The sequence below is a fragment of the Polyergus mexicanus genome, unplaced genomic scaffold (genome assembly GCF_030449975.1).
Source record: "Polyergus mexicanus isolate NDT 795.1 unplaced genomic scaffold, iyPolMexi1.0 SCAF_9, whole genome shotgun sequence".
NCBI classification, from domain to species: domain Eukaryota; kingdom Metazoa; phylum Arthropoda; class Insecta; order Hymenoptera; family Formicidae; genus Polyergus; species Polyergus mexicanus.
In genome coordinates this window covers 9,732,271-9,751,877 of record NW_027223329.1, presented here as the reverse complement: position 1 = coordinate 9,751,877, position 19,607 = coordinate 9,732,271, and the positions used below count along the sequence as shown (strand labels likewise).

At 37.8% G+C, this 19,607-nt stretch overlaps 1 protein-coding gene across 4 annotated transcripts in view; it reads left to right on the top strand.

Moving 5' to 3' along the window:
- The window catches only part of Alpha-man-iib (alpha-Mannosidase class II b), a 119,995-nt gene that overhangs the window by 37,598 nt on the left and 62,790 nt on the right, over nt 1-19,607 (top strand). For 2 of the 4 annotated variants that reach the window (XM_070301793.1, XM_070301796.1), the window contains exon 2: nt 18,013-18,491. In XM_070301793.1, coding sequence (XP_070157894.1) covers nt 18,171-18,491 — 321 coding nt within the window. In that variant the 5' untranslated portion in view covers nt 18,013-18,170. The other 2 variants (XM_070301794.1, XM_070301795.1) reach the window with 2 other exon arrangements.

Here is a 19,607-nt window from a genome sequence, read left to right as displayed (position 1 = left end):
TTTTCCCGCCTTTTTAAGCGTTTTTTTTTTTATTTAAACTCCCGTCGGAATTGCATAAGCGTGTAAGACGATTATACCGCGGGTTCTCTGCGCAGTGTAAAAGTATTCGACAGATAAAATTTGACGTCGCATTCATGAGGATATTTATAATCGAATCGTTAATTCCAAAAACAATTACGATAAAAAATAAATTATCCGATGGAAAATTTTTATTGTTGCATATTTTAGATTATTGCAACAATGAAAGAAGCATGCGAATAAAAAACACATTTTTTTTTTTTTTTAAGTTATCGCTAAAATAATACAAATTCTTCTTGAATAATGCTTTTGCGAAATATTTAATACGAAAATTTGTATGTTAAGTCGTATTGTTGGTTTCGACGGGAGATTTGCAGAAGAATAAGTCGAAAAGTAAAGAGGGAGATTTGATAAATTCCGTGTGTAAAACTCTGGCTCGAAGAAGATGACGGGCCCTTGCACATGCGTCGATTCCTGCGATTTGTCATCCCCTCGTTTTTCGCACTTTCGCCGTAATGCTTCTCGGATTTAGTTAGAGCATCGTCAAAGTTCTCAAGCTCTTTGGCGAGTTCTTAAGGACGCGCTGGTCCTTGAAGGAATCAAGGGTGGGCGCGTTGAAACTATAAATTCACGAATGCAGCATCATCGATTCTGTCTTCTCACGCGACTCCTCCATCGGATGTAATATTAACTTTACCCTAATTCAACTTGTTACCATTATTAATTCGCGAGCGAGTTGGCGCACTCGACCAAGTTCGGTTGAGTCAACCCAATTCCTTGGCGAATTTCGCGGCTTCTCGAACCCCGAAATTTGGGGTAGCATCGGGCAAACAGTCGTCGGCGACATTACACTATTCGCCGGCGGTAACGACCGAAATAACGTGGAAACACGACCGCGCGCCGACGCGCCATTTACGTATCCGGTTCTACTGGATTAACGTTGCCCGCGTGCGCGCGCGCGCCTTTCTCGAGCGACGCGAATGACTGCCTGTGTAAACGATACACATACACAATGTATGTGGAACGTCGTGTTCCCTGCATATCCGAGTCGCCGAGTCAACTCGCGCGAAGCTCCGCTCTACATACCGATTGCGGTAATTAAACGCGCGAGTTATCATTCGGCGAAGAAACCGCGCGACCACACACCGTGTGTGCTGCTCGTGCGTTTTCGCCGCAGTCGTTGCTTTTAATTCCAAGTTTTAATTGAAGAATTTTAAAGGCAAGCTTTAATTTGAAGTTTCGGATTCAAAGTTTTTAACTCCAAGTTTCATTCCTCGAAGAGCGGGATATATATATATATATATAATTATATTCTTGTAGTTTTGCTCTGATGAAACTTTGACTATCCGCGGGCAGGCGATCTTTTTCTAACTTTTTTCTAACCCTTTCCTGTTTATTCGTATCGCGAAAATTCATTGGAAAATATCGCGAACTTTTCTCATCCCGATGCGATGTTTTCGCGCGAATATCGCCTACTTCTGCCGATTTCCATTGAGATTTTAGCGAACTCTCCTGACAGTCGATTCTCTACGTCGAAACTACAACCGAGTTTCCTACACACCGCGCCAACTCAGATTTCTGCTCTCCTCGCTCCAAGTTTATTCGCCAAACGAGTCGTACTTGAATATACAGCAGTTTGAATACTTAACAGACCTTCAACTGAGTCACGAATTGCGTATGAATATGAATACAGATGGTATATATGTCTGACATGTCTAATACGATCATAATTTCATACGTGAATTATTTTATATCTTATGAAAGAAGGAAGAAAATGTAATTTTGAAATTTTTATTTTTAATATATCCAGAGGGCACATTTGTTTAATTTATATATCTTATATTTTTGTAACATAGTTTCTTAACTTTTATCGATTATTAAGTCTTATCGTGTCTCGTATCACTTTACCACCTAACCAACGTGATATTAAAACTCGGAAAATTTTCGACCAAGAAATTATTCCGATTAACAAAAAAAATATATAAAAATACAAATGTTGGATCGTGTGAGATTTCGTTTACTCCCGTCGAATGTATCTTGCATTCGCGAGGCATGAATGACCGACCAGTTTACTAGCTTGTTCTACGTTTAGACCGAGATTGCGGATTATGTAACCAGCACACTCGGTAACTGGTTCCTATATGCACTTGGCACTCGTAGTACGCACGTGACGGAATTTTAATTCTTTCGGTGCTGAATATCGTAGCGCCACGTGCGTTTTGTTGTAAACATTTGTATATATATATCGCATCTGTGACAAAGATATATTTCCGAAAAAAATAAATTAATTATAATTCGCGCGTTCCATCTTTTTCTATTATTATTCAAACATTCTATTAAAATTTCCGATCGAAATGTCTGGCAAGAGAATTTATAACTCAAATGGAAATATTTATAAAATATTCGTACAGACATCTCGCCGCGCGTTGTAACGAAAGGGATGGAAAATATTTAGCGCCAATCTCGGAGCACTTTGTGTATTCAGTTTGTTTACGTTTCGTCTTTACTCGATCTGCGTCATACGAAGCGGTGGGGTTTATTTGAAACGTTCGTTCACTCTCGCAAACGTTCGCGTTACGCGCGGCATCCTCTTTCGCCGGCAAACCGATACTCCCCTTCTGATGCTGAAATACCCGTTCGTTGTAACGCACACCGATGGCAGTCGTGTGTCGTGTGTCTCCTCGATATACGAGGTCGCCCCTCGTGCGTCATCGCGCATGTACGAGAGAAATAAAGATAGGGCGAGAGAGAATGCGTGTGTGCACGGTACGCGAGCCCAATCGCTGTCTGGGTCCATGGATGGGCCACTTAGTGTTAGTAGTTGGCCAGATTCGTAGATAGGTTGTCTGGCCGATGGCCTTTCGACCCGAGTCACTCGGGCCGAGTGCAGTTTTCTCGCGAGCCTCCTTCAGGCGACGCGCTATCGTTGTCGATACGAATACGATATAGACAGTGAAAGTGCACAGGAGAAAGAGAGAAAGAGAGAGAGAGAACGCGGCTTATTATAATATAATCTTGTCGATAAACCATTATCGCCGGCGGTTACATTGTTATCATCTTTGACTTGCCGGCAGAAGCTGAATTTTATTGCAAGTGTTATATCGTTACATTACCGTGTGTGTATTGCTTTATTATTTGAACCGTAAAATATTAACTTTAAGATCATTTTTGACGTTTAGATTGTTTACAAATATTTTCTCTTTCTCGCTTTACTTTGATTTCTCTTTAATTATTAATTTCCCTACCATCTTTTCGTTACGCCGCGCGTTTACGAAATTACGAAAATAAGCAATTAAATGTTATCGTTTATTACATTTGCATACAATATCCGAAATAAATAAAACGTAATGATTATTTTTTCGCTAGATACTTATCGTTTTTAAATTTTCTTATTTTTCGTTACTACATCTCTCAGTTTTTTAAAAGAAATTATTATAAAATAATTCTGTAATCATTCTAATTAACTAATTATATGCAAAATTTTCATCGCTTACATTAAATTTAATAAGTTTTTAACTTTTATTTTACCAACTCTTTTGTTTGTTATGCTTTTGTTTCTCTAATTGATATTATAAAAATTTATTATAAAAGTTCAAACTTTTAGTATAATCTAATAACAAAAATATTAAACGAAAGTATTAGACTTTGAATGAAAATTATATAAGAGAGAGACAGTTTTCCAGACAGAGATTACCCTTATATTATAATTTTATTTTGAATTACACGCTCAATAATTTTCTATCATAACGTAAGCTAGAATTATGTAAATATATGCATCTCTTTCTGAAAAGAAGGAAATCGTGGTTCGCGCGGTGTCTCAAAACTGTCTATCCTGCCTGTCTCGCGCTTTTCTCTACCGTCAGAAACTTTTCCTTTACATGATTTTCGGTTGTCGCGAACGGTTTTCGAATAGGGCAAGGATGACGAAAGGCGACGAGATACCTGGTAATAAAAACGAGCGCGACAAAAGTTATCGACACTCGCACGTGTTTTGAAGCGAGAAAAACGGTTACGAATACGCATAAAGAATGCGGGTAGAGTGCTTCTCCGCTAACGGTGGCAATGCACTTTGCTCTGCACTTTATGCCGTTCGACTCGTCACTACGTGATCCGCGTTAGGCGTGTGTTTCTCTTTACGATTGTCATAATAGTTTCAGCTTTTTACACATCTCGCTCTGTCTTCTTCCACTCTCCATTTTGCCCCCCTTTTTTTTTATTCATGCCGACTTCCTTTACTTCCTTCCACGACGCGATACGCGATATATGCGACTGGTCGTTGAATCTTTTTCTCAGGATGATTCAAATCGCTCGCGCATTCGTGAGTCTTATCGTCTCGCAATAAAACTGTGTGCGTGTGTTATTTTATTATATAATATTATTTTATTATATCTTTCGCGTATAGACATTCTTGCCATCACCATTATTCCTCAACGTTTACCACAAATTCTTGGCAGTTACAATGTAATAATAAATTCTAATTATACCATGCGCGATTATATTCGATATATAATTAAAAATAATTTATGAATAAATATCGTCGCGCAAGTTAAAATAACGCGATTATACTATTCGATTATAATTTTTGTCTGAGATATGATAATTATGTCGATATGCCACTTTTATTACACACATCCGTATTTAACCTGGAAATATTTCAATCTTATCCATTGTAATCGTTATATATTAACTTTTTTACCCAACGTATACGCTTCTTTATATTCTTGTTGGAGGCACATTTTTTCGCGTTTTTTTTTTCCTTTTACCGCATGAATTTTCCAGACATACAGCAGCAATTAATAGCACGGCGGGGAAATAATTTTCGCGATGATCGCTTTTCCGACGAAACTGCGTTTTCGATGCACGCGCATCTGTAACGGAGACAAAACGCGCAGTTTTAGCGCCAATGGACGATCAGGGATGCCATTTGTCGCCGTGCTCGCAAGAATGGTTTGGGCAGCTGCTGAAAAACGACAGTAATCTCGCGAAAAAATATACATTTATTCGCGCACATTATCCGAACCGTCCGATCCCCACTCGTTGTCGCGTCTCTCGTCCCTTCGCGCTTTCTCTTTCTTTTCTTTCTTTCTCTCTTTCTCTCTTTCCTTTTTTTTTTCCCTTTCAATGCATTAAATCCGCCGGATAAAAAACACGAATTTTAGTATTGGACCTGTACGCAGCCAGCCTTTGCTCATATTTTTTAAAGACTCGTATCCCTTTTAGACTTAATTATCGTAATCTTTCTCATGACAGATGAATTACTGTTGGAGCATAAGAAATGCGACCGATATGGATTAACATTGTAATATTTGCATTTCGTATAAAACGTTTTATGGAAATATTATATCCGAGATAAATTCTGAAATAAATTATTCCAGATTTTTATTTTATTATAACGTCAACGAGATAGTTGACGTTATGCGCCGGTATCCAACGTTAATAATGCATGGGCTGTTGTTCACGGAAAAAACTTTACGCCGAATCGGATAAACGACGTCGCTCTGAAATTATTTTGCATGAAAGGAACTAACGAAGAGAGCCGAGATAAAATATCGAGTCAATGAGCCCGTAGTGAATTATCGAAATCGACGACTATTGTTCCCGATCGCCGCGTACCTCCCCGAACGGCGTGCGAATCGATGCGATGCGAAAAATTTACACGTACATTATAGCTTTATTTCGACTCTTTATTTATATGCCCGATGCTTTATTCGAACCGAGAAGCGAGAAAGCGCTCCGATGACAAAGCGTGGGGATTGGGAGAGAAAGAGGTAGAAAGAAATAAACTCGCGTCGTTGAGCTTTATGTATACGCTGCCTGAAAAGACAAGAAAAACTGCAGCGTTGCGAGCGAGTGCAGGCGCGACGTAGATAATCGAAACGTTAACGAACGCCTGGAAAAACTTGAGAGAGACTGAAAAAAATGCCGGTATATCTCATAATCGAGAATAATATCGCGCAGGATACGAAACGCGATGTAACGCTCGATTGTCAGAGACATTTCAATCGACGTGCCTCGTTTTTTTCCATGACGGTTACGTATCTTGATTCTCTTCAAGTCGCGTCGCGCCCGGTTGCAATTATACCTAATATAGTATACGTAAAAAGCATTGAATATCCTTTCAATAGAGAGACGGTAAAAAAGAAATTGAGAAAAGAACGTCGGTTACTTTAACGAAGATATCGATATACTCGTGCGGTTATTCAATCTGGAACATTAAGGAATTTTGCCGAGTCAGCCATTGAAGGTGTTAGTAGATAAGAGTTTGATAGTCCGGCTAATTTCAACAGAACTTTATCTTAAGAGAAGTTTTTAGTTTAAGGCTTAAACTGTCAAGGTAATTTAATGGTGAAAATTAAGAACTTGCGATGGCCTCGTACAAAGTTTTCGCGAGGAAAGAATAGCCGTCTCTATAAAATTTGATGCAAAATCCGTGACTAGAAAGAGACTCCTTAGTGAATCTGGGACGTCTTGTACGTCAGCTGCCAACTTTTATCGTTTTGCCGCACGACACAAGAAAGATCATTACGATTTTAACCCGGGCTTGGTATTCTCCAATCACTTTTGTAAACGCAATAAAAATTTTAGACGATCGGGTCGAATCGATCTTCTCCCGAAAATAATCGAGTTTTGCTTTTCCTCGGGCGTTTCGCAATCATATGACGAAGAACGAGAACGTAGCGTATTCTATATTTAAAACCAACAACGAAATGAAACAAAAATATTAATGTCATGTGAAAGAATTTGAACATTGCGATCTCTTATATAGAGTGTCCCAGAGAATTTATACAACGATAGCAAGAAGAGACTGTTGAAGTTCAGAAGAACGATCTTTCTGCCAGTAATCGTAAGACAATATTAAAAATTAAGATGAAAAATTAAGGTGGCGAATTAAATTATGGATTAATTTCAATTTATCTCTCGCGTAATTTCAAATGTATTTTATTTCAACAAAGAATTTATTCAGCAGAATATCTCAATATTGAGGTATAGAAATTTTTCAATAGAAAAAAATTTGCACCAATTCTTCGGAAATTATCGAGTTAATATCATATTACGTAGGATTTTCAGGATATCGCGTATACAAACATTTACGCGCAATAAATCCTTTCATGATATAAATCAGCTCTTGTCATTCACGATGTATGCTATGCGATGCAATGTAGAGAGAAATATTAAGAACTCTCAGGGAGAGTAGATACAGAATGTCGTAATCGCGGTGTAACGAAGATAACAAGAACTTCCTGTATACTTATGAATTGCATCGCCACTCATGAATTTTTCCTCTCTCTCTCTCTCTCTCTTCCTTTCTTCCTCCCTTTCTTTCTACGCTACGGGTCGTCTAGAAAGCTCGACTGATTACAGTAACGATGGCATCTGTCATTCTATCAAAGCGAAGAGACACTTGGTATGCGTTTTATTCTTCATCGTTGCTGGATATCGTAGTTAACGTTTCTCTCGTAGCAGCTTGTTGCATAAAGCGAACGATCTGTTTGACATTTCTTTTGCCGAGTAGGATAAATAATTGAAAAATTGCATTTAAAATATCGAGAAAATATTTCTCAAATTGCATATTAATAATTTAACGTTTTATTTATGATGTACATATATTATTAGCGTGATCTCGATGCAATGAGAGACATACGCGAATTATAATACAATATATTATCAGAAAATAGGAAAATCTGCGCGCGCGCGCGAGAGAGCTTGCATGAAAACGTAGCGCACGTACGGTACTCGCTACTTTTTATTTCAGCACGCGGAGGGCAAATTTTTGTTCGACGTAACGTCGAGTTTAAGCTAAAGTAACAGCGCCAGCTCGCTGCGCATCTGCTAATCCGATTATATCGGCCGTTTTAAAGTTATTCTGTCGGAGGTTCTCGAGAGAGAGAGAGAGAGAGAGAGAGAGAGCTCGGCTTGAAAGAAAGAGAGAGTGAGAGGGAGAGAAAGAGAAAGGCAAAAGGAGAGAAAATAGCTGCTTTCCACGGTTACTCTCGTGTTTTTCTCATGAACATAGTTCCGCTTCTGCCGTACACCCGAATTATGCAGTAGCCTCCGCATCTCTGCAGAATCCTTGCAGGAGATCTTTCTCTCTCCGGAGGTTTTCTTTTCTTTTCATATATGTATATATTTTGTATGTATTATACAAGTTTGTATATATATATATATATATATATCGGATGCGCAAATATTTCGTAAAGATTCTTCTCGCTCTCTGCGCGTTATCAAAAATCCTCACGATTTTTCCATCATCTCGGAAGGAGCGACAATTTTTCACGCTTATCCCCGTTCATTGACATTATTTAGTTGCTTAAGCGTAGTCGTTACGTTTTCCGAAACGGCGCTTCTCTCCGAGACTTTTCTCCAGATTCGTCTCGCGCTCAAAATCCGTAAACGAAATCTTATCATAAATCGTGAACCAGCTCGCGCGCCACTTTTCCAAAATGTCTATTCTCGAACTTTACTCGCTTACTCGCATCTAGTCGCAGCCACGCGAGAGAGTAACTACGCAAGCACAAGTTTGATAGGTGGGTTCCCCTATACACGGTATCGGGATTATCCGAAAGGTCGCCGCGTACGCAGGTTCGTGCTTACAGCGATCGCGGAAATCGAGCGTTAATTTTGTTCACAAACTGCCTCGCCTGGCGAATGGTAGCAAAACCCTCCTTCGCAACGGCTATTACAAGGTTATTATTAGTAGATCTACTATCGCAGTTGCATTATAGTTTACGCTAGATATCCTCTAAAATGTTCTCTAAATATCTCCAACGATAAATATTCCGTAATGGTGTTCCGCGCAGGAAAAAAAAAAAAAAAAAATTGAGATAGAAGAAAAATACATGTTTGTGAATTCAATTTATAATTAAATAAAGATAGTCGAAATTCACGTTTATTCGCGTATTGGTTTGTCGTCAAAGTTGGTCTGGCAAAGCCGATCTCTCGTTTCACTCGGAATGAAAGACAGACGAGGAACGAGGGATTTTTGCGTCAGACACCGGATATTAGTCCTGTCATAAGCGACGCGACGCCCCGAAAGGCCGCGGGTGACGGGCATAAAAAAATTCTTCCACGCAAATAGCATTGAAACTTCAAACGAATTATATATCCGATCGTCCCCTCCATCGAAAACCGAATTAGACCCTTTCGATAGAGGGTGGAACACGAGCAAGGGCTACGGGAGGGCAGGAATCTTGAAGATCCGTTTTCCAACAATCTCAATCCTCTTGTCAAGAATGATAAATTTACTGAATTTTACTGCTTAAACGCAATACATTTGATATAGAATTTGAAATTCTTGTTCTTTTAATTATCAAAATTATGAAATTATAATTTATAATTAATATATGAATTAATTATTAATTTTTTCCATTATATATATATATATATATAGATAAAGATTACACAATAGAACGCCGATTATTTCTTTTAATGATTTATAGGAAAATTAAATTTTTTGTCAAAGAAAGTTTTGAAAATATTTTTTTAAATTTTATAAGAGAGATTACTAAAGAATGTTTGATAACGGAGATTTCTCTCAAACGATCGAATAAAGTACTTTTATACTTGGATATTACGTGAAATCGATGAGCCTCGATGAATTGATCGTTTTTGTGAGCAAGGCTCACCGTCTCTCTTTGCGAGATAACAGCTGATCCGGAACACTGAATTTGCCATCAATTAAAGCTACGACATATCTTCAATTCGTTACTCCCGAACGTGCTCTTGGATATTATCATGAGAACTTGACCCTTCTCGCACAAAGTACATAACTTTGATCCGAAATTATGCTACTATGTCGCATCAATTCTACGGGCATTATATTGTATCGAAAATAAAAAATGATAATGAATAATTTTGATTGATTAAATTGATTAACGTGATGAAATATTTATTATATCGTATCGTTTAAATGGAGGAAAAAAAAAAATTCAAGGCGATCAAAATAATCATATCTCCTGGTTACGAGGTTTTATATATAGAGCGTTCACAGAGACAAATTTAAAATTCATTTTTTAATAGCGAAAGCATAAGATACGATAAGTAAGAAAGAAACTTATTTTAATTCAATCTTAACTCAAATTTTAATTAAAATTTAATGAAAATTTACTAAATGAAAATAGAATTTTATTATTTATGCTTTATAATTAAATCGAAGCTTTTAAAAATTTTAATTCTGAATTACTCTGCAATTATCACTTTTTCGCTCTTGAATTCACTCTACTTTCCCTTGGTCGTCCTTTAATCTTAAAGAACTTTCAATTATTCCAGAACATTTTATGCAGATTTGTCCCTTGCAATATTTTAAGACAAGGATTTATTTTTGCAAGATTACCCAGTAATTTGCGGCGATGCGATAGCGCGATCGGAAAGTATCGAAAATAATACCGATGCGAATTAAGTAATAACATCTTGAAACGACAGATTCCGTGGCGATGTAATTCCGCGCATAAACATCCGCCCCATCCAATTACCCAGAAATGCAATTTCCGGAGTAACGAAAGCGCAGCAGTATCCCCTTCTTGTTCCATCGTATTTCGTCCCACGAATCTCAATCGTTCGAATGCCATGGAAAGCTAAACTTATCGGCGAATATTAATATGGATCGGATAAACAATTCCACGTTGCGTTTTGATATAATCAATTCGATATGATAATCTAATAGCATTATTCCAATGTCCGTAGTTTATACCAAATCATCAAAATTAATTATTCTCATAATTTAAATTAGTTTTGAGGAAGATTCGACAATTAAAAATTTATTTTTTTTTTAGAAAGATTCATTTATATTCCTGCAAAGTCCTTCAATGAAGTTCATCTGTTAGAAAAAAAAAAAAAAAAAAAAAATATGTTGATAATTGAGAGAGTTTCTTATTCTTTTTTTAAATTCAATATATTAATCTCTTCAAAAGAGGAATCTCCAAAATACACGAGACAACTTTCGATTGTATCGAAAGAAATAAATAACGAGATCTCGAGATATTGTTTGTGGATGTTTTGAGAAATGTGTTTTCGCCTCGGTTCTTCCTCGTTCTCAGCCGACAGGGGAACGAGGACGTGTTTGTGAACAACTGGTGATCGGGGGGGGGGGCGGTAGGGAGGTCCTCGGTTCTCTGGGTACGCAAGCGACACTCGTGTTGGCCTTTCAATCAACGTAATTGCCGTTCGATCAAGTTCGAATCTGTGCCAATCCCATGCCAACGACAGTGCGCCCTCCATGCTCCCCCCCCCCCACCCCCCATCTTCTACGAGATTGAAAAGTTCCTGAGCTCTCGCGCTGAAACAGCGAGCTCGATCATGGAGTCTTTACTCAAAAGGGGTGGGCGCATTGGATATTTAAAATTAATAGATGTTGTAATATTTTATCGTGAAAAATTATCTTTCCTTGACAAATTACTCTTTTATTATTAATAAATTAAATTTACTAAAAAAATTAATTCCGCGGCTATTTTATTAATTAAAGGATAGATTCGGATTAATAAATAAAACAGTTCTTTTTATTCGCGCGTAATTTTCTATGAGTAAATATTTTATAACAAACTCTCTATTCCTTGTTCTTAATATTTTACATCGTTCTGTTGCACAGAAGGTTCAATTCGGCATTTAACAAATATTATAAATATGCATATTTTCTCATTAAAATATTGAAACACGGGATGTTGTATAAATTGTTCAAGTTAGAGGATTAGCCCCAATATCTGCTTGAGCGTAGAATCACCATGGTCTATTACGTTAATAATTTATGATTGCAATACATATAGTGTGTTATTACTCGTGCGCGCATGCAACTTTCATGGCTGCAATGTACATCCAATCGTTATTGCGCGTAAATATTAATAGAGGCACGCTAATCGCAATACTCCGAGCGATTCCTACAATAGTTCTACAGCGTATTTAACGCGCGGCTGTTTCCGCCAGATGATAATCACGCTGGTTCATTGTTGGATGAAAATCAATCTGATTTTAAGAAAGTCATTTGTTTTATTAATACATTAAGCAATTATTTTTTTATTTTTGCAATTTTCAATATTTTTGGCGAATCAAGATTTTCGTCGGCAAAAATCCAATTTTAATTCTGACATCTAAAAATTAGCTAATTGTTAAATAAAAATATAGAATCTGTGAAAATTCAAACATTTTTTTAAACAAATTTATAAAAAATTGCACGACTTGTTTAATATGGAAAATTAATTATATCTATTATTTAACACGAGATTAAAAAGAGAAATGCTGCTCTCTTCCCTAACAAAAGCGAACCCTGACCATACGTCACAGTCCTCGCGGTGACCTCCCCTCTCTCCCTTTGCATTTCCTCCTATTCTACGAGTCGAAACATCCCACGGACGTGGAGAGTCCTCTCGGAACGCGTCTTCTCCATCGCGCACTCCGCCAATCTCTCGCGGTCGAGGTCGCATATGCAGTAGACGTGCGTGCGTGCGTGCGTGCGTGTATAGGTGAATGGCACAAACGTGGATTATATCGGCACATGCGCCCCACGCGGCTGTCGCGTCTCGGCGGAAAAGCGGATATAGCCGGCGGCGTGTCAAAACCATTCCGCCGCCCGTGCCGCGAGTTTAGTACGGCGTGGTTCTTGGTTGCGGTTGGACGAGCCCGCGAACGCGATGATTACGAATCGTTGCGGTCGCGCCGTGAAAATCGCCCCTCGGGACGACGCTTTTTGACAGAGATTCCTCCCGTCGTGTTTGCGCGCGCCGGCGCGCCAAGTCTCTCGGTGTTTCGTCTTTCCGTTGCATAAGAGATAGGCGAGCTTGGAGTAGCCAAGTATTAGAGACAATAATTCGAATCTCTTCTTTCGAAATTTTCAAGTACATCTTGATTTTTTTAAAGGGCTAAGTACTTATTGTTAGTCGTTTATCTCGTCGGAGTAACGTTGACAATTTGTATCCAAACTTACAATTGATTTCATTCTTGAGGAAAGCAAAAATGTGAGACGAATATTGAGTGATTCTCGGACATTGTTCTTGTCTTAAGCAACGCGCAGGACAATTTTGAAATGAAAACGAATTTTTTCCGTTTCTTAACGACACGATATCTCTCCGATCGAATCAGCGCACGTTTCGCGGATATTCTCGCGCGAAAAAATCCTTAAGGCAGCTCTGGATGATACGGCCCGTAGAAATGTATTTGAAGAAAGTCACTCGGTTTTCTACTTTAAACACGATGTTGCAAGTCTGAGGCAGTGAAAAAGTTCCCTCGTATATTACTCGGCTCGTATACGGAACGAATACAGCCGGCACAACCTGTCAAAACTATTTCGTTCGAGCGGTGAATTCAGCATCTCGTCATTTCTTTTTCGTCGTCGCGCAATTAAAACGGACAATTCGAGCATAGACCGACTTTGCGTAATCGACATTAAGGTACGATGCTACTTGCAACCTCGAATTTAATTAATGAATAAAATACAAAATTACATTTTAAAATATATTAATACATATATGATATAGAAAATTACAAAATAAATTAATTTTATCACCGCTAAGGTTTTTCTCTATAAGACTTTGCGTATCGTTTTCTTCTCGCGAAGGAAAAAAAGAATTTTTTATTAGCCTATCTTACAACTTTTGTGTGTATGAATTATATATAGAGTCTATATTTTTATAAAAATAATTTATTATTATTATTACATATATTTGTAATGTATATTTTATTAAGAGGAGAGAGAAAGAGACAAAGCAACATATTCTATAATATATAATATTATCGTAGAGTAATAACTAATCGAAAATTGATATACAGCTTTAAAAAACAGCTCGGTTTTTGCGCAAACAGACTGGAATTAAAATAAATGTATTTATACGAATCAACATTGAAGAAAAGCTACGTACAACAACGAGTCCATTGTTTACGACAGTTTTGCGTGATTTTTATTTTCACGTCGGCCCGTAGTTTTTGCAGCGTAATTCTTCCTCTTTCTCTCTCTTTTTTTAATAGTATTTTTTAATTTTTACACACATTCTTTGAATTTATTTTATCCACGCGTCGCGCACAAAGTACAAGTTCTTTGGAACACGTACGACTGAATAAATTATTACAAAACGTAAATATAACAGCTTGAATTTCTACCATGGCGATGTGTTTCGCAGCTGTTCGGATTACCATTAATTTGCAACGAATGTTCGCCGCTGATTGCCAAGCCGTGGAGATAGGCAACGGCACCCTCGTACAAAATACGATAATTTTGTTTAAATCGCACCGCACATTCGATGCTAATCATTTGATTTTAATTACATATTAATATCGAGTGCGTACACAAATACGCGCGCATCCGGTAAATAAAATTCAAAATCGAAAGCGCGACTATTTGGAAATCTCGCGATGAAATTATAATCGCGGAATTGAAATATCAAATTATCAAATAAAATATCAAAATTACACTGAACATGTACGACTACGATACGAAGAATCGAGTAACGAAACGAGTTAATACCTTATGGATAATCATAACGTACCGTCGACGGGGCGACATTTTTCTCGGCGTGCGCTCGTAACTCGAGTCAGGTAACACGCGAGAAAGAGAATGAGAAAGAGAGAGAGAGAGAGAGAGAGAGAGGCGAAATAACAAACGGCAGAGGCGTAACGCGGAGCGGCGGAGCGTTGAATAATTCTCACGTTTTAAAAGGCTCCCAATTTAAAGCGCGTCCGAACACGCGAAATGCGGCACGCGACGAGAAGCGAGCCACGGAAAAGATCGAGAGAGAGAGAGAGAGAGAAGGAGAATTAGACGAAAGAAATCGTTTTTCTCATCGAGTGTGAGTTTCGAGTGCACACTTTGTTGTCTATTCGAAAAATTGGTTTTACGTCGCTTGCAATTTGCAAAGTTTTCTTATGAAAGAGAAAAAGAGAGAGAGAGAGAGAGAGAGAGAGAGAGAAATACGCTATTTTTTATAAAGTACCCTTTCATCGCTCCCGCGATATCATCTTAGGGGGAGGAAAAAAAAACCCCCACCGATAGTATCGATTTAATTCGATCGGGTAGATATTCTGTCAATGGTATGAATTTTCGGGCTTTTAGTAATTAAATTAGCAACAAGGCAAATTTTATCGAATAGCTTCTTCCGAGAGACCTCTTTCTTCTAAAAACACTTGAATTAGAGTCTGGCCGATCGCCTACCCTCGATCAATACAACGCTAATCTTATTAATCGGACAGAACTCGCGTGGGGAAAATTTTATTGATAACAATTTTTATAATTGACAATAGAAAAAAATACAGCTATTAATAAAATTGAAAAAAAAATGAATGCTCATAATATACAAAATGTCACAAATATATTTTATATAAAATCTATATCACAATAGGAAAGAGAGAGAGAGAGAGAGAGAGAGAGAGGGAATTAATTATGCGCCACGTTGATTAAATTTCGATTCGAGCGTCTTTATTTTTTTCTCGATGCGTCGCTCGATCGCGAGGGTATCGAACGAGACACGATAACGCATCCTCGACACGTTTCATCGTCCTGGTTGTGAACGGACAAAGGGATTATGTTCGGGGGCGTCGGTCGAATGGTTGGAGAACCGGCACCTGACGAGCATCCGGCCGTTCTCGTGTCCCTCTCGTTTGTCTCCTCAATCTCCTCTTGCGTTTTTTATTAGGGTCCTCGTGAAGAAAATTGAAGCACCCGACGTGGAACTTCGGGATCTTTTTCATCACGAAGAGAAGTAATGACGTAAGGGGGGATACTTGGAAATTCGCATGTATCGTTTGAATTTTTGAACTCGCGCTTGACAGTTACACTTGCGATTCGTCATATTAATTCTTATATCATTTCAATGAAATCAATCGCGCGACAATATGCTACGATATCAAGAATTTATAATATTTATATCAACTTAATTAGACTTTTACAATAATATGGATTGTTTCCAACCGCGCAAATGTAAATCGCTCCAATCGATTTCCATCGTTTTGTGACACTGCATATACAATATTTAGAGCATATGTCGCATGAATTTAGTACTTGTTTCAAAATTTCATTATCTACGGGAATTAATGTAATTAATTTTATTCTCTTATTGATTTATTTATCACTCAACTCCATTTGCTAATATAATAATGGTAACACATACGAGTATTAATGAATGTACCAATAATTATATTCTATATAATTAATAATCATAAATAAAAAATAAATATTTTCGTAACTTTTTTTTACTAACTTATTCGGCCAGTTATAGTCGATCATAGAGACTCATCCTTGAGTTATCACTATTTTCTATAACTGTTCATTTTCTTTTATAAATTATTTCGTTACCCGCTCATATGCGCTTCGATAACGTTGACGTTGGCTGGCCGGGTTTAATCTCTTCATGAATTTTCGGACGAGCAATTTCTATCGCGTTTCGCGCTTGAATCAAGTCGTTGCGTTTCCTCCCTCTTTCTGTCTCTTATTCTCTCGTGCATACGCATCGCCTGTTTTCGCGTTGAGTTAATACCGAATTAAACTCTAATCCCTCTAACTCTCGTTTCCTTTTAGCTAACCCTTCGCTCTCTTCGCCTTTCTCTTCTCTCTCTCTCTCTCTCTCTCTCTCTCTCTCTCTCTCTCTCTTTCTCTCTTTCCCTTGTCTCGCTCCGGTTTCTCTCCGCATGTTAGTGGAATTATACGAGAACCGCGATCGATTATCGCGTGAAAAGTGACCTTATACAATACATTGGGATGGAGGTTTTAACGCACGACAAAAGATTCCGAAGAAATACGTTGTGTTTCTGATTCACGAGCTTTTGAGTTTATAGTTGGCTGACCGAGTCAGTTTCAATCTCTATCTATTTATCCTTTACTTTTTTACTTTATTACTCGATTTCGGAAAACATTTATCGATGCGATTCGAGATTGATTTTGATCTGCGATTGATTAAAGACACTCGCGAATTTCTCACGACGGTTCATTGTTTGCAATATAATTGGAAAAGTAACGTTGCGCGCTATTATAAAATAAAAAAAAAAAAAACTTTGTATTTTACATTTTTTTTTTTTTTTTCGAGTCGAATCATTTATTTCTTATTTCTTGTATCATTAATAAAATGAATTGTGTATAATTAAGGCAACTTAATAATTTATCAGAGTTTTATTTATTATAGTTGGATTAAATATTATCTCGACGTTTAAACATTAAACGTGTCCTCTTTATCCATGCCTATAAAAATGCTGTATTCTGTATGTACGAAGACAGATGGCTATTTACCGGCAAATGATGGAACTGTAGAAAAGTGAGAGAGAAAATTGTTAGCGGAGAGTTGATCGATCGCATTTCGACCAACCCTGGCTATTCGCGAGTAAAGATACGTATGGTATATTTATACGTTATATTTTGCGTGGAAAAAGTCCAGGTGCGCGGATTATTAGGATCTTCGTATAAAGTGAGCGTGTATCGAGCCGTAATTTTGTATCTCACTATTCTGAATAACGCGACCGACGATATCAGCAGCAAGATGATGACTTTTGAATTCTTTTCACTTCGGTTTTCATCCAAGAATGATGTACATGTATTGTAAAATGAGCGTTCTCTCCAATTCCCTTCTATAATAACCTGTATGATTGCTAAAGATATTATACACGTTCATGTTTCCCGATAGAATAATTGAATTTAATGAAATTAATTCATTCAATGTAAATCTCCCTTATGTTCTCATCTCGATGAGATTGAAACATTTGTATTTCGATCGGTTAACGATAAAGAGCCCGGTGGTACGCGATATCGCAATTAATTATCATTAATGATCATAGTTATTATTTAAAATTTGATTTCGATTCATGGCGTTTCCGTGTTTCGGCATGAAGCTTGCTATATGCATTATCATTACAAGCTCATGAATTTACATATTCGCGAGAACACGTGCATTCATCCACAAAATTATTTTAATACAAAATATATTGTATTAATATCAAAATTTTATTCAAAATTCAAAGACAATCATTAATTATTTAATTTTATAACGTCGGAAAAAAAAATGTTATTTAAAAAATCTTTTCTTTCTGTTCAAGGCCACTCTTCTGCCGCGATGTTCCGTGAAGTGGACGAAAGACGAAGTCAAGGATCGTTCGTCGATCATCGTTGCCGATGCTACATTCCTAGATGAATCACTGTGATTTACGTGTGCGGGGCTTACGAAGTACGCGAGTCGCATCGAGTCGATTGAATCATGTACAAGATATTACGGCGCGGCTCGGGCCGCGTGTTCGTCCTCGGCGTGGTGGTGCTGTCGCTCTTGCTGTGCCTTTACTACGTTAGCCAGGTCCAGGCACCGCCGTCGTCATCGTCGCCGTCATCGGGTCATCCCGCTGCCGCCGCAGCCGCCATCCTAAACGAGGAGCTCAGATACGACCGCAGCAGCATGACCTCCGTCACCCCGGATTACAGCGAGTTACCGGACGCCCGAGTGTCACTCGCCACCTGTCCTATAATCGTCCCGCGAAACGTCGACATTGATGCCCAGCAAGAGTTCGGCAAATTCGATTTTCAAGTAAGTCCGCTCCATTTGTCTACGTTTTGAAAAACGTCCGCGTTTTTTTTTTTTGCATTTTTACTCTTTCTTCATCATTCTCCTTCTTCGTACGTATTGTTTTCTGTAAAATATATTTTTCTATATACGGTGTAGACATTTAATACTTTTACAATAAGGCACAATGTCCTTTTTCGCATTAAAAAAAAAAAAAAAAAAAAAAAAATCGAAATATGGGACTGAATATATCCTCATTTAGATTCTTCGATAGCTTCTTTTACCCTTGAAAATTATCTTCGGCATGTACTTGGCACGGAGTATTTATGCTCGCGAAAGTTTTCGCGGAATATACGAGCGGCTAAATTTTATACCAATACTTCATAGACGGCCCGTGCTAAGTCCGATCGTTTTAAAAGTACCGCGTCATTAGCCGCGGAACTTTCGTCGTCCCTCGCGAGAGTCTGTGAACTTTACTGATTTAATGGTTGGCCATTGTAATAAGAGGACTCTTCCATACCACGCGCGGTATAATAAAAACATCGTTTGCCGCCGTATCATATATTTCGTTCTTAAAAATTTTTGCAATGATACGATGAAGATTGTTGATTAATTAGAAAGATCAGAATTTTTTGGAATTTACGAAAGATCCTGTGGTTTACACAGGAATCGTCGATTTATTTGTGACAATTAATTCTGTAAATAGAGATCGTTTGATTAGAAATTATTCTTTAACAATCTATTAGTCGCCGTTTTTACGATAATCACTACGTTCGCTCATGCCGTCCCTGGCGCATTTGATAAGCGGAAGCGCGGTCTACAATTCAAATCTCTTCTCGTGTTCGCCTAATTACAGAGCAACCGGCCGCCATTCTCCGCTGCTTAGCTGTTCGTGGCAGTAATTTCCGACATTGTATACTTGCGATGGTTTATAATCGAGATGCAAAGGAGCATTGATTTCGCTACTTAGCGAGATTCGCTTCGTTACAAGAATATCGTTAAAAATCTATTTAACGTAATAACACGACATGATAATAATTATGCTTTAATTTACGTCATCCGTTAACTCGATATTTATAAAACTACGCATTTACATGATTAAATTTAAATAGTGAAAAAATATAAATCGTGTTTACAAAA